This window comes from Drosophila erecta, unplaced genomic scaffold (assembly GCF_003286155.1).
Source record: "Drosophila erecta strain 14021-0224.00,06,07 unplaced genomic scaffold, DereRS2 tig00000000-arrow-pilon, whole genome shotgun sequence".
Lineage (NCBI taxonomy): Eukaryota > Metazoa > Arthropoda > Insecta > Diptera > Drosophilidae > Drosophila > Drosophila erecta.
Window position 1 is genome coordinate 16,231,773 of NW_020825194.1, and position 15,122 is coordinate 16,246,894.

A 15,122-nucleotide genomic window follows, 5' to 3' on the forward strand; every position below is an offset into this window, starting at 1 on the left:
GCCATTTACTATCGACTTTAATTAATATTTACCCACTGAACGCTGGGCTTTCGGCAGCGACTATTAGCCGGGGCAAACAGTTTTAACAGCTTTTGCGGATGTTTTGACTTTTAGTCCATCGGGCCTCATCAAAAAACTTAACTTGACTTTGGCTCAAGCGCAAGTCAAACGGAGGGCAAATAAACAAAATATCTATATATATGTATAAATGTATATATGGCAAAGCGGTAGCAAATTGCTCGCCAAATATTATTTCTTTTTTAATAATTTGACCAACGGAAAGAAAACAACTTGGTGCCGAGCATAGAAGATTGAAATCCAAGAACCAGAACAAGAGCCGGCCCAAAAAGCTGGCTAAAACCCACACCAGGAAGTGCTATACACAGGCAATGCCAACAGCAACAGCAACAGCAACAACAGCAACAACAGCAAGAACAACAACAACAACGGCAACATGAGTCGAAATTGTAGTTGTACAAACACGTCAGCTTTTAAATTACTTGGCCTAAAGGTAAATTGAGCGGAAGTTAAAATGTTGGAAAAACAGCACGAAAAAAGCAAAACCAAAAACACGGGGTGCTTGCTGGCCCAGTGGGTGGCCTAATGGGTGGTTCGGAGTGGGTGGTGCAGTGGTTCGCTGGCTCGGTGGCTCGGTGGCTCGGTGGTTCATGGTGTAACGGAATACAGTGCCAGTTAAGTGGCGGGAAAATGGCGAAAGGGACGGAGTGGTGTCCATAACAACAGCAACAAGAGCCGAGCTCGTGAAGAGAAAAGGCGGCACACGGCAAATTTGCCGGGAGTAAACGCAAGTATAATAACAACCGAAAGCAAGTTTTTCGGCTCAACTTGTTGTTGTTGTGGCAGTAGGTACTACTTCCTCCTTCTATGAAACTCAGTGGCATACAGAACGTAATTTCAACTAAACGAACCGGCAAACAAAAACAAACAAACAGCGAATGGCGAATGGCGAACGGCGAACGGCGAACAGCAACGAAATATTATTTTAGCTGGCTTGCATCCTTCCTGCAGCCTTGCGGCCAACAGGAGAATCGCTGCCATACAAATGCATATACACAGATCTATATATTTTTATACATCTACACCTACACATACCTTCTCTACATTCATATGCCGGCGGGATAAGTTGGCGAAATTGTGCAATAATAAAATATTTGCAATGTACTCGAAGCGCGGAACGCCAGCGACAGGCGGGCTGGTGGCTGGTTGGCTGGCTGGCAACTGCATTTTCATAAAGTGCAGCTCATAATAAAGCCGCGGTGGGTGGATTGGCGTTGGTTTGGCTATGGCTTTTATATGGGCCCAAGTAGAATCACCTACATACACACCACCCACCCCGAATAAAAAGCGCAAATAAATATGAGCAGCAGTAGTTGCAGCAACAGCAGCAGCAGCAGCAGCAGCAGCAGCAACAAGCCGAACCAAAACAAACAACAATGGCAACAGCAGGAAGGCCAAAACAAAACCAAGCCAGGACTACAAAGCCAAACAAAACAAAACAAAACGCATACAATGGCGACCGGCAATGGCAATGTAAAAAACAAAAAATATAATAAAGCCCGCGAAAATATTTGCAGCGGGCATTGAGAAATGTTGCGCAATAAAAATTGCATTTTTATGCTGATGTTTGAATTTCGCATGCAAATGAAAAACGAACAGTGCCAACCGAAAAACAACAGTCGCCCCTCCTTGGCCATCGGAATCTCGACCCTATAGCTACCCGATAGCTAAGAATTGAACTATCTAATTTAAAGCGTAACCATATCATCATGGTATTTACATTTCTTATCGCTATCATATTGGCAATAGCATCTCTTTTTTGAACTCGCAGCTGTCAGTCTTGATAAATCTATCACGTGTCAAACAAATTATGCAATTTCCGCCAGCAATAAAAGGTAAATCAATAAGAGATAAACTTGGTAGACTTTATTTGAATATATGCATGTAAAAAGTTACAGATACGCGTAATATTTTATAATTCTTGAAAGAAACAAATGTCACAGCCTAAATATAACTGTTCACGCATCAAATTTAAACAACTTAAATGCATGTCTTGTATATAGTTATAAAATCGTTTAACCATCATATGCTGAAACAAATTTGTATGTTTCAGTTCATAAAAAACTTCATTGTGCTACTGCGTAAATAAGCAATTTAAATAGGAAATACTATAAAAGACTTGATCTTAGTGAATTATTTCCTTAACGCGCAGCCATCAAAGGGAATGCCACTAAACTCAATAGCAGTTTTGCGGCCAAATGGAGTGGATTTAATACTCCTTTGATACCCTCTGTCTGTCGTGTTGCATAGACAACAAAATGGTCTGGAAATAAAAACGAATGGTGGAAGGGAACTGCGAACTAGGAATCTCGGGGCAGGAAGTGGAGCTGCCGCTGCTGCTGCCGCTACCGCTACCGTTTTCCCCGCCACCGGCATCGCGGATTTTCCCGCTTTTCCCCGGCTTTTCCAACGCTTTTGCGCTCCCATTTCCCAGCACTTTCTCCATGGCGGCTTAGCTGAGACTTTGCGCCCACGCTCCACGTGTTTATGACTTTGAATTGCAACTTCATCCGCCGTGCGGGCCGCCGTTGTCCTGAGTCCTTAGTCCGTAGTCCTGCTGTTCCAGTTGTTGTTGCTGCAGCAGGTCCTGTTTTAGTTGTTGCCACAGCCGTGTGCCTTGTGCCGTGTGCCGTTCGCTGTCGGTTGCAATGATGGCGGCGCATAGCGCGCATTGTGACGCGAAATGGCGTCGAGTTGAATAATCCAACATGGCGTTTTGCCGCCGCCGTCGCGGCCAAAAGAGCTGCACTGGTATTTGTGTTTCAGCAGCTATGTTTGTGTGCGTTTGTGCTGTCTGTTTCCGGCAGCCGGATAAAAAACTTGGCGTTAAAGTGTTAATATTTTGAGTTTTGAGAGCGTCGGACTGGCAGGACATGCAAATCCTGTACAACAACGTCTGAGCAACGGAGGGGCTTATGTACGAGTAGTTCTATTGGAGCACCATGGAGCGTCAGCTTCGACGCTGTTTCCCCTCGACGCTGACACTTGTTCAATTCAAATAGCACGCCAGAGCCCCCGACATTGATGTCCTGGCACGGCATTCCGCCGCTTTTCCGCTTTTCGGGCCTAGCTCCGTCCGGAATGGGAATCGGGATCGCAACGCTACGGCTTGCTATGCATAGCTATGGTATGGAATCGGAATGGACTGAAGCTTCCCTTGGTATGGCGTGCCCCGGCGAGCCGCATTTATGTTATCTTTAATTTTTCACTACGAAATTGGCCGTGGGAGTGCAGTTCGAATTGCCAGACAACAAGCATATTTATTTATATTGCCCCGCCGTTCGACCCCAATGCGAACTGTCATGAACTTACAGGGCAGATGGAGCACTTCAGTTGCCACGAAATGGGAGTGATTGCGCGGAATGGGGATGGTGTCCTTCGCCACCTGTGAACGGGAAACAGATCAAGTTGGGGGTGCCTAATGGAAAGAAACATTTGGGCACTTGACTGTCAATTTAATGAGCTTTTCAAAAATAAATGTGCTGATAATGTAGGATTCTTAAAGTGAAATTTATAATAATAAGTAATCGCTCGCACCAACACATTAATTATACAATAATTGCGATTGTGAATAACTTAAAAAGTCATCATTGATCATCTTAAATCCGTAACTTGATGTTTTGATGAGGCCATATACGATGCTGATTCGCTTATATCTAGTACTTATTACATCTTACCTAAGGCAAGGTAACTTACACTTCACACTTCCCTCAGAGCATTTTCACTTCAATTGCAGGTGAGTTTGAGTGGCAACCGCCGAATAGCTTCCCACTCGGAAGGCTTAGAGTCAATGCAGCATATTAATGATTGGCTGCGAACCAATGTTTGACCATCGTTCGGTAAACGGGCACAAGGGCTTTCGATCTTGGCCAATTAATCAATCGGGCAACGCATGGCGTGGTCAGCTTGCCCAAGTTCCCCCAATTAGACCGCTGCGGTAAATGTTCGCTTAGCAGGAAAGTGGCAGGCAGATGGAAGTATTGGAGGCATGAATACTGAATGACAAATAAGGCATCATCGTTACCATTATCATCATCATCGCCATCGCCATCACGAACGCAGGCACCAATTAAATAGCGCATTTTCTTTGTCGGTTTATCGCTGATTGGCCGGTGTAAATTTCAGTTTTACTTAAAAATTAATTATCATCAGGTTGGGATCGGCTTGTTGATTTTGCCAGCGGGACAAATGGACGGACGGTATGAAGCGGTCATGTCACATTAAGCATACGCACTGTGTACGCAGCGCATAACTGACGGCAAGCCAAGCAATCAAGCGAACTGCCACCAAAGCCCCGCATCCTCCACGCAAATCCCTCCCAGGCAGCCGCCAAACCAATTCCAGAGTCCGGCAAACAACTTGCCAGACTGCAAAATACAAAAAAAATGAAAGAGAGATGGAAAAAATTGTCAGGCTGGCGTTTAAAACCAGTTCGCATCAATTTAAGCGGACATATGCTTAACTTTACTTGCGGTGATTTTTCAACTTGGCCCGCAGAGTTGCAGGTTGCATGTAGCAGTTACCTGAAGACCATCCACCCCCTCCCCCTCGTACTACGCCCCTGGAAAGTGAAGAGGGTGAGGTGGAAGGAGGGCGAATGGCTGGAGTGCTTTGCACATTGACAGCGTTAATTAACTTTTAATTTAATTTCGCGTAAATGAGTTTTTACTGTCAGCGCGCGTTGCTTTATTTAAGCTGACAAAAAACGCAATTTGCAATGCAAGAGTTTTTCCAGTTCGAGGGGGCCAAGCGATCGAGCCAGCCAGCCAGCCAGCCAGCCAGCCAGTCAGCCAGCCAGTCAGCATGCTTTTAAGCGCGGTTTTCAAATGTGGCTGCGATGTCGTCAGCCAGTGTCAATTTATGCCGCCAAAGTGAAAATCCAAACTGAAAGATTTATGCAGGCGACACACTACCACACATACGCACACACACGCACACACACGCGCACACACACGCACACACACGGGGGGCACACACATATTTTATTTATATTTTTCACTCGCAAATGTGATTTATACGAAAAATCTCAGCAACAACATGGCTCTGGCTTGCTGCGTGTGCGTGTGAAATATTTTGCAGCGTTTGAGCTTTTTAAATTCAATTTCCAGCCAGCTAAAGAGAGATGGAGTTGCAGTTGCAGTTGCAGATGCATGAATTCGGATTCAGACGCCGATGGCAATGTCGATGCGGGCATCGCGGATTTTCCCGCTTTTCCCCGGCTTTTCCAACGCTTTTGCGCTCCCATTTCCCAGCACTTTCTCCATGGCGGCTTAGCTGAGACTTTGCGCCCACGCTCCACGTGTTTATGACTTTGAATTGCAACTTCATCCGCCGTGCGGGCCGCCGTTGTCCTGAGTCCTTAGTCCGTAGTCCTGCTGTTCCAGTTGTTGTTGCTGCAGCAGGTCCTGTTTTAGTTGTTGCCACAGCCGTGTGCCTTGTGCCGTGTGCCGTTCGCTGTCGGTTGCAATGATGGCGGCGCATAGCGCGCATTGTGACGCGAAATGGCGTCGAGTTGAATAATCCAACATGGCGTTTTGCCGCCGCCGTCGCGGCCAAAAGAGCTGCACTGGTATTTGTGTTTCAGCAGCTATGTTTGTGTGCGTTTGTGCTGTCTGTTTCCGGCAGCCGGATAAAAAACTTGGCGTTAAAGTGTTAATATTTTGAGTTTTGAGAGCGTCGGACTGGCAGGACATGCAAATCCTGTACAACAACGTCTGAGCAACGGAGGGGCTTATGTACGAGTAGTTCTATTGGAGCACCATGGAGCGTCAGCTTCGACGCTGTTTCCCCTCGACGCTGACACTTGTTCAATTCAAATAGCACGCCAGAGCCCCCGACATTGATGTCCTGGCACGGCATTCCGCCGCTTTTCCGCTTTTCGGGCCTAGCTCCGTCCGGAATGGGAATCGGGATCGCAACGCTACGGCTTGCTATGCATAGCTATGGTATGGAATCGGAATGGACTGAAGCTTCCCTTGGTATGGCGTGCCCCGGCGAGCCGCATTTATGTTATCTTTAATTTTTCACTACGAAATTGGCCGTGGGAGTGCAGTTCGAATTGCCAGACAACAAGCATATTTATTTATATTGCCCCGCCGTTCGACCCCAATGCGAACTGTCATGAACTTACAGGGCAGATGGAGCACTTCAGTTGCCACGAAATGGGAGTGATTGCGCGGAATGGGGATGGTGTCCTTCGCCACCTGTGAACGGGAAACAGATCAAGTTGGGGGTGCCTAATGGAAAGAAACATTTGGGCACTTGACTGTCAATTTAATGAGCTTTTCAAAAATAAATGTGCTGATAATGTAGGATTCTTAAAGTGAAATTTATAATAATAAGTAATCGCTCGCACCAACACATTAATTATACAATAATTGCGATTGTGAATAACTTAAAAAGTCATCATTGATCATCTTAAATCCGTAACTTGATGTTTTGATGAGGCCATATACGATGCTGATTCGCTTATATCTAGTACTTATTACATCTTACCTAAGGCAAGGTAACTTACACTTCACACTTCCCTCAGAGCATTTTCACTTCAATTGCAGGTGAGTTTGAGTGGCAACCGCCGAATAGCTTCCCACTCGGAAGGCTTAGAGTCAATGCAGCATATTAATGATTGGCTGCGAACCAATGTTTGACCATCGTTCGGTAAACGGGCACAAGGGCTTTCGATCTTGGCCAATTAATCAATCGGGCAACGCATGGCGTGGTCAGCTTGCCCAAGTTCCCCCAATTAGACCGCTGCGGTAAATGTTCGCTTAGCAGGAAAGTGGCAGGCAGATGGAAGTATTGGAGGCATGAATACTGAATGACAAATAAGGCATCATCGTTACCATTATCATCATCATCGCCATCGCCATCACGAACGCAGGCACCAATTAAATAGCGCATTTTCTTTGTCGGTTTATCGCTGATTGGCCGGTGTAAATTTCAGTTTTACTTAAAAATTAATTATCATCAGGTTGGGATCGGCTTGTTGATTTTGCCAGCGGGACAAATGGACGGACGGTATGAAGCGGTCATGTCACATTAAGCATACGCACTGTGTACGCAGCGCATAACTGACGGCAAGCCAAGCAATCAAGCGAACTGCCACCAAAGCCCCGCATCCTCCACGCAAATCCCTCCCAGGCAGCCGCCAAACCAATTCCAGAGTCCGGCAAACAACTTGCCAGACTGCAAAATACAAAAAAAATGAAAGAGAGATGGAAAAAATTGTCAGGCTGGCGTTTAAAACCAGTTCGCATCAATTTAAGCGGACATATGCTTAACTTTACTTGCGGTGATTTTTCAACTTGGCCCGCAGAGTTGCAGGTTGCATGTAGCAGTTACCTGAAGACCATCCACCCCCTCCCCCTCGTACTACGCCCCTGGAAAGTGAAGAGGGTGAGGTGGAAGGAGGGCGAATGGCTGGAGTGCTTTGCACATTGACAGCGTTAATTAACTTTTAATTTAATTTCGCGTAAATGAGTTTTTACTGTCAGCGCGCGTTGCTTTATTTAAGCTGACAAAAAACGCAATTTGCAATGCAAGAGTTTTTCCAGTTCGAGGGGGCCAAGCGATCGAGCCAGCCAGCCAGCCAGCCAGCCAGCCAGTCAGCCAGCCAGTCAGCATGCTTTTAAGCGCGGTTTTCAAATGTGGCTGCGATGTCGTCAGCCAGTGTCAATTTATGCCGCCAAAGTGAAAATCCAAACTGAAAGATTTATGCAGGCGACACACTACCACACATACGCACACACACGCACACACACGCGCACACACCCGCCCACACACGGGGGGCACACACATATTTTATTTATATTTTTCACTCGCAAATGTGATTTATACGAAAAATCTCAGCAACAACATGGCTCTGGCTTGCTGCGTGTGCGTGTGAAATATTTTGCAGCGTTTGAGCTTTTTAAATTCAATTTCCAGCCAGCTAAAGAGAGATGGAGTTGCAGTTGCAGTTGCAGATGCATGAATTCGGATTCAGACGCCGATGGCAATGTCGATGTGATGTCGAGGCCAGCCGTTGCATAAATAAGCGCTTTAGACCACTGTGCAAAAATGGGGGGAATGCGGTGCTCGGTGGTGGTGGTGGTGGTGGTGGTGGTGGTGGCAACTCGAAGTGGAAGTTGAGTTTCGGCCGCACAGAAGGTGTGTGTTTTATTAATTGCCAGCGCCAATGCCACAGTTGCCGCAGCAGCCGCGGCCAAGAGAAATATGCGAGCAATGCACGCATGCGGTTCCCTCAGTTTTCCCGCCCACCCCCTTTTCCACCCTTTCCCACTTTGCCGCCCCAGTTTTCCCGCGACTTTTCCTCCTCCTTTCCTCCTTTCATGCAGCACCAACTGCCGACCATTCCGAGTGGGCAGTCGCACGTTATATCGTTAATGAAAACTGATTCTAGTGTCATTAACGTGCGAGCTCTCCAGACCATTTCGAGTGCAACGCGAGCAGTATCTCTCAGCGTCCTTGGGGCACCGCTGCCACCTCGACACCACGACACCCGTCCACCATGCTCATCCTCATCCTCACCCCTCTTCAGTCCAGTGCCAGCGTGCATGACGAGTCATTTAAACTGATGCGTCGCCAACTGAGTGAGCAACTGATTGCGTCCTGCCACTCCACAGTCCGCAGTCCGCAGTCCGCAGTCTGCAGTCTGCAGTCTACAGTATGATGTCCAAAGTCCCCTTTCGATCCCCAATCTCCCAATCTCCCAGTCCACCCATACCCATGTACTCCTCGTTACTGAACCCGCTGACGACTTAATGACAGTCATACAAAATACGACAGCGGTGCGAAAATTGCAAGGCTTGCCATCAACACTGCAACACTGCTCCCGATGATTACCTTTTAATGCAAATATAAAAAACGAAAGAACAACATAAACCGATCGGAAGGCAAGGAGTCGCAACAAAAATGCTCTTAATAACATCGGCGATTTTAGGAAACACTTAAGTGGGTTGTGTTTGTTTTAGGGTTGTACGATACCATAGGAATTTAAGTGAACAACCAAAAAGGAAACAAGTTTTTTTGAAACTGGTTATGCAACTTAAAGAAATGCCGACACTGCACTGAATAATATCCGTTCATAACTTTAGTTATTTAATATAAGCCCAATTAATACAAAATACCTAATAGTACTATTTAATATTTTCAATTTGTTACATGTATTTGGTGAATAGGCTTGTTTGAGTTCATTTCTGTCTTTGAAAAAAGGGATCTATGAAAATGAAATAAAACTCTGTTCGACATGGTTCAGAAGTGAACTGTATATAATTGTAACTATAATTATCAAAAAATCATTTGGGGCTCTATTAAGCTTACAACCTCTGTGTGCTTAAGATCAACTTAAGATATTCAACTATTGTGGAACACCGCAGTTCAAACAGCGTGAATGATTCAATAATTGTGATCCGAGCTGCTTGATTTGATTGACGAGTGCAAGCCGCCTGCTCGGGTCGGACACGCCCCTAAATACGCAGGGTATAATCAAAAGCGATGGCAGGAGCAGAAACAAAGGCGACCGTCCGACAAGCTGACAAATAAAAAATCCAAAAAGGAGAAAACAAGCGAAACAGAGCGGCCCGAAGGGGAATCGCGGCATCGGGGATCTGGACAGAGCTTCACTTGCCATGGCATGGCATGTGTAAATGACGCTTAAAATTGAAAAATTAAATGAGAAATTATTATGTGTGGCAGGAGGTTGGAGGGCGGAGGTAGGAGGGAGGAGGCAGCCACAGGAGGCGGCAGGAATCCGGACCAGGGTATCCTGCCCCGTGGGACATGTGTGTTAATGTGCAAGTGTGAGGCGACGGCGCAGTGTCATTAAATTAATTTGTCAAATATGTATAAAATAATAAATTACCTTTTTGTCAGTTACTCGTTTATTAATTTGTACATGGCAACAACTTCTCGGAGCTGCGCGACAAAAAGGACCAAAGTGTGTAAAAAAAAACAGGACGCGCCACTGTCCAGAAGTCAACTAGCATAAAAAATTATGATGTGTAAAAAGTAAACACACGCGCGGTAAAAAAAACACAAAGCAGCGGAAAAACTGGGTGGAAAATGGGAGAAAGCGGTGGTATACCATATATATACCCTATATATTGTGATGGAGGTGGAAGAATTGGACAAATTGCCTGGCTGCTCATCGTGTATCGTTTAATAGGGACGACCCACCACAACCCACACCAATGCATACACACACATGCACATACACACACACACACATACTCGTATATGCACGTCACATGTTTTTGGGGCATTTTTATTTCACAGCTCTGGCCGAAAGTTGAATGATTTATGATTTATTCAATGCAACGGATAAAACGATGCCAACGACGAGGACTCTGTGACTCCGCTGTCTGTCAAATTATTTTTTAATGTGTCTATTAAAAAATTCAACAGCTGCATCAACAACTGCAGAAACAACTAGATCAACTATAGGTGGTACTCTGGTAGGTAGGTGCCGCGAATCGAGGCGTTCAGGTGGAGATTTTCGGGGGATTTGGCGCCGGCATTAACATGGAACCAATATAAATGGCATGCCAAATTGTAGTGGATGAACAAATTTGCCGCTTCATATGCGAGTGTGGCAATAAAAACTTGTAGAGCCAAAGCCAAATGCGATTTGGTGGGGCATTTGTTTTAAATTACCCTGGCGTGTAAGTGATGAACTGGTGTGTCTGTATGTTTTCCCTCTTTGTTTTTTCGCTTTTTTGGGTTTTTTTTTTGCATTTCGGTTCGGCCAGTGTAACAGCAAATTGAGCAGTCGCCATAAAACAACAAACAAACTTAGCCGTTTTGCGGCGCTACCCACGACCAGCAAAAGGAAAAAAGGGAGCATTGAACTCGCCCCACCAGTAGATTTCCCGAAAAAATACATGGGGCTACATGATGAGCCATAAAACTATTGCAGTTATTTGGAGTAGATTGCACGGGCGGCGATACCCAGATACTTATGGGATAAGGTGGAATAAATATTTCCGTTGGCGGCCCAAAGGCGATTGCAATTCAGGCCAAAGCTCCTATAATGCCAACTTATCCAGTTCCTATCATAAATACAAGTTTGTGAGACCGTGGTTTTCCTGTTTTCGAACCCAAGAGCTCTGAAAATAAAGGGGAAAACGTGAGCGTGTTTTTATTTATTGTGGTTGGGATACAAAAAAATATAGAACCCTAACGTACAATCGCTTTAAAGAAAAATAAGTATTTTATTTACGAAAATCGCCTTGGCACTCGATAGCGATCATCAGGAGACATAACCACTTGATAATAGTTGAACACAATAAAAGAAAAAATGAAAAAGAGCGCTAAGGGTCAAGTATTATAAGGAACAGACAACAACACATACGAATGATAAACGGACTCACCCAAAGGTATTATTAGCCAGTGAATAAAAAATATGCCTATTCCGCAGAAAACTATGGATGAACCCACCAAACACCGAACATCCTGTATAAAAAGGGGATTTAAATAACATACTACAATGTAAATGAGTAAACGAAACAACCTTTAAGACACCAATAAGTAGCATGAATCCAGACAGTGTAAAATTGCCTCCACATATGCAACCAAAAACCAAAATAGCATTCGGTAGTTTTTGCCGTTTCACGAAGTCCACAACTAATGCTGTAAATTAGTGCATAATTTAATATTGTTTTTCAATATTTAAGAACCCTACTCACGGATAAATGCGATTCCGAAGATTATGTTGATACATGCCCACAAAACGCAAGCCCTGTACTTAGTGCAAATATTAAGGTTTGCTATAAAGGAAAACTTCTTGCACATGGTATTCCGAAAATAATAACACAAATTTTGACATTAAACGAAAATAAGCATGTTAAAACATAGACTTAGTTTGTTGTTCGGTTTGTTTGATCTTGGATTTCGTAAACAGCTGCTGAATCGCGCTTAGTTCGCGTTTTATAATTATCAAACTCGAATTATTATACATTAGCACCTGCTTGTAATTAATTGCCATGCAAATAACTCTGTTGGGACTCTGGTACATTTCCCCTTTCGCCCATATGGACAATGGTAAAAGTAAGCAAATAATGTCATTCAATTACAGAATTAAACTTTCCCCATTTCGTTTTCCATTGAAGCGTGAAAAGTGAACACAGTGTCGTCGCCGTTCAAACAGCTGAACCCTTCCCTCTTCCTTTTCCATTTCCACGTCCGTGTCCACCTGTTAACTAATCAAATAACTGAAGCGACACGAAAATACCCAAATGTGGTCATGTCAATGGTTTCGGCCGCCGGCGCTGACAGTGTCCAAATCCAATGCAAACAAAAGTGCAAATGAGTTCGAGAGTGCGACGCTAAAATGTTTGCCCAAGCCAAAATGTTAATGGTAATGACAGCTCCGAGAATTCGTTAACGAAGTACGGGCACGTATGGTTCAGTATGGTTCAGTATGGTTCCGCCGGATTCAAATCCCCCGGATTCAGATGAGCCCTCTCAGTCCATCACAATTTCCATCAGTGTGCATCAGCGCACCCAAAGGCCAACAAATGCCATTAAAAATTGCCACGTGAAATGCTTTCAAAAGCCATCAAGAGGGATGGGTTGTACGGGTATACTCGTATGTTTGGTATGTGCTTGCTATATGTATCCTAATTTCTGCCAACTAAATTAAAATATTTACGGGTAGATCTGCATGTATCCCAATTATACGCGACCCAAAATATGATAGTTAGACGGTCAGAGCAGAAACCAAAACCAAACTAAAACCGCACCAAGAAGACAACCCGGCTAAATCCCATAATTAAGCTTGTATGCATGTCCTTGTCGTCCTCGGTCTTCTCGCTTCTAGTCGTCCTTTTTGCGTGCATGTGATGTATTAATTTAGAGAAAACCAACATCCACCCACTCAGGCATCATCCTATCCCCGAGTAGAAACAACACCACATGGTCGACAATGGCAACCGGCAACCGGCAACGGCCACAATTACACCTACAGGAAGGCAGAGAGTACAGGACAATGGCAGGACACCGGGGCTCGGGAGTCTGGGAGTCTGGGAATTCTGGGGTTCCGGGAGCAGCAGCAACAGCAAAACTATTTCACAGCTAAAAATGCTGTTATGCGTTTATATTAACACGGATGTACCCGCACACACACCAGAACACCCCGAAATCGTGACACCCACTATATAGTAAAGTCGTGGAGGACACGAGGACACGAGGACACGTAGAAAGGTAGCCAGCATACATTAGCAGGCACGTAGGATGCAAACTAACTGTGCCATTGGACTAGAAATAGTATCAGCGATACGAATCATATGCGGCAGCGCCAAAAACGCAGACCAAGCCCAGACCAGGACCTCATCCTGCCATCCCCATCCACCCACCAAGATACGCCCCACTTATCCCATACGACCGCCCGATTCAGCGATGCGACTTGGTCGCACACGGTAATGTGGAAAAGCATCCTGCGGGGGCTGCCCAAATAGAAAAGAAAGATCCATACTTATCACAAGCATTCCCAAAATAATATGGAGAAGGAAACGCTTTTCGGTAAATATTCCATAATATAATCCATAATTCCATGCGCTACTCGCAAATGCAGCACTTTCATTTGTTTTTAAACAGCAATTGAAAACATTTATTTGCAGCTATCAGCAGAAAAGAAAATAAGCCAAAATGTGAAAATGCATTTCAATAAATATTGCATAATTATAGATGCATTCGCAAACACCAGGTTTCTTGTTATAAAAATCGTTTGATATATAAACATTTTTAGTGAAATGTACTCTATTTATTGAAATGATAATAGACATATTCAATACATAAATCCTAAAGTGTGCTAATCGCTGCGACAAATTGGTGAATTTGATTATTGTGTATAAAAAAACACTTATAAATTACAATAAGCCATGAAATATTTATGGAATGAAGGCAAATGAAATCGTGACAATTTGTTTTACTTCTATTAAAGTTAAATATCATGCAAATTTAAGCGCAACACTATGGGATTAGCATACTACAAATTTGTATAAAACGAATGTATTTGTTATGCGCTTGTTGCTGCAAAAAATGTATATAAAATAATTCATATTATGCATGTGACTTGGAAATGAAAGAACAAGAACTTTTAGAGAGGCCCTCGCATGGTGCAGGTTTCGTCACACGCTAAACAGTTGGCAAGTATTCGAAGGACTGGGCTGGGCGATCCGGATTCGGGATGGGGGATTGAAAGATTGGGGATTGGGGATCGGGGACGGGATATGAATACTATAGAGTGGGCCTGGCTGAAGCCGTAGGTGGGGATGTATCCTTTGTGCCTGCAAGGAGCGTTGGCAAAAGTTAGTTACGAGTGCGAACAATGATATTACGTAAAATATTTTGAAACTGCTGTCGTTGTCGACCTGCTCTCAGTTACGCTGTTCTCCGCCGGAGTTGTGTGGGTGTGGGTGTGAGTGTGAGTGTGTCCCTGTGTGTGGGTGATATGTGGGCGTAAAGTGGCAGGAAGTGGGGTGCGAGTTTGAGGGGGCGTGGCCGAGGGAGTTTCTGCGGCCATGTGGCATGTGACAGCAAAACGCTGCTGACTCCGAAGCTCCACCTTTGCCGTAATTGTGTCGCACATGACCCCTTTAGTGGAAGGATGGCACCCTTTTCGCTCTTCGCAACTCGTGGAAGGACAATGAGTGGGTCTGAGTGCAATAACCACAATTTCAGATTGAGATGGAGCCAAACATGGCCCCAACAGCCCCACCCACTCGATCCCAATTCCTCTGCTAGCCTAAGCGTAAGCTCATTACGTTTTGGCTTTGTTTTGGACTAATTAAATTTGAATGACTATTTTCACTTAAAAACTTTTTGCCCCACTGGTTGGGTTTTGCCCCACCATTTCAAACTCCTTCAGTGTTGTGGCTGCTTTTGCTTTTGCTATTGCTTTTATTTTTGTTTTTGTTTTTGTTTTTGTGTGTGTTTTTGGCGGTGGCACCAGGTTTTGTTCAAATGCTGCTGGGGTTGGCTGTTGGCTGTTGGCTGAAACTCTTGAGTGAGCCATAAACAATGTGGCTGGCAGCCTGGCTAAAAAC

General features: G+C 44.7%; 2 protein-coding genes across 2 annotated transcripts; both read right to left on the reverse strand.

The window, feature by feature from the left end:
- Window positions 1–5,104: 5,104 nt before the first annotated feature.
- On the reverse strand, window positions 5,105–5,960 carry LOC113563743. The gene is given in 5 exon segments (XM_026975994.1): window positions 5,105–5,437; window positions 5,439–5,513; window positions 5,516–5,641; window positions 5,643–5,802; window positions 5,804–5,960. Coding segments are annotated over 5 exon segments (828 nt in total). The 5' UTR covers window positions 5,938–5,960.
- Window positions 5,961–11,216: 5,256 nt separating this feature from the next.
- On the reverse strand, window positions 11,217–11,939 carry LOC26526474. Its single transcript, XM_015155002.2, has 4 exons — window positions 11,763–11,939; window positions 11,588–11,706; window positions 11,448–11,529; window positions 11,217–11,387 (listed from the first exon to the last, which is right to left on the reverse strand). Exons 1-4 carry the CDS (start codon window positions 11,795–11,797, stop codon window positions 11,327–11,329), a joined length of 297 nt encoding a protein of 98 aa, XP_015010488.2. The 5' UTR covers window positions 11,798–11,939; the 3' UTR covers window positions 11,217–11,326.
- Between the last annotated feature and the right edge of the window lie 3,183 nt (window positions 11,940–15,122).

Excerpts from the sequence above, each read along its gene's own strand:
- LOC26526474 (XM_015155002.2), bottom strand. The coding sequence starts at position 11,797 with ATGTATCAACATAATCTTCGGAATCGCATTTATCC. Across the intron at positions 11,707-11,762 it reads CTTCGGAATCGCATTTATCC|CATTAGTTGTGGACTTCGTG; the intron begins GTGAGTAGGGTT and ends ACTAATTTACAG. Across the intron at positions 11,388-11,447 it reads CTGGCTAATAATACCTTTGG|CGCTCTTTTTCATTTTTTCT; the intron begins GTGAGTCCGTTT and ends CTTGACCCTTAG.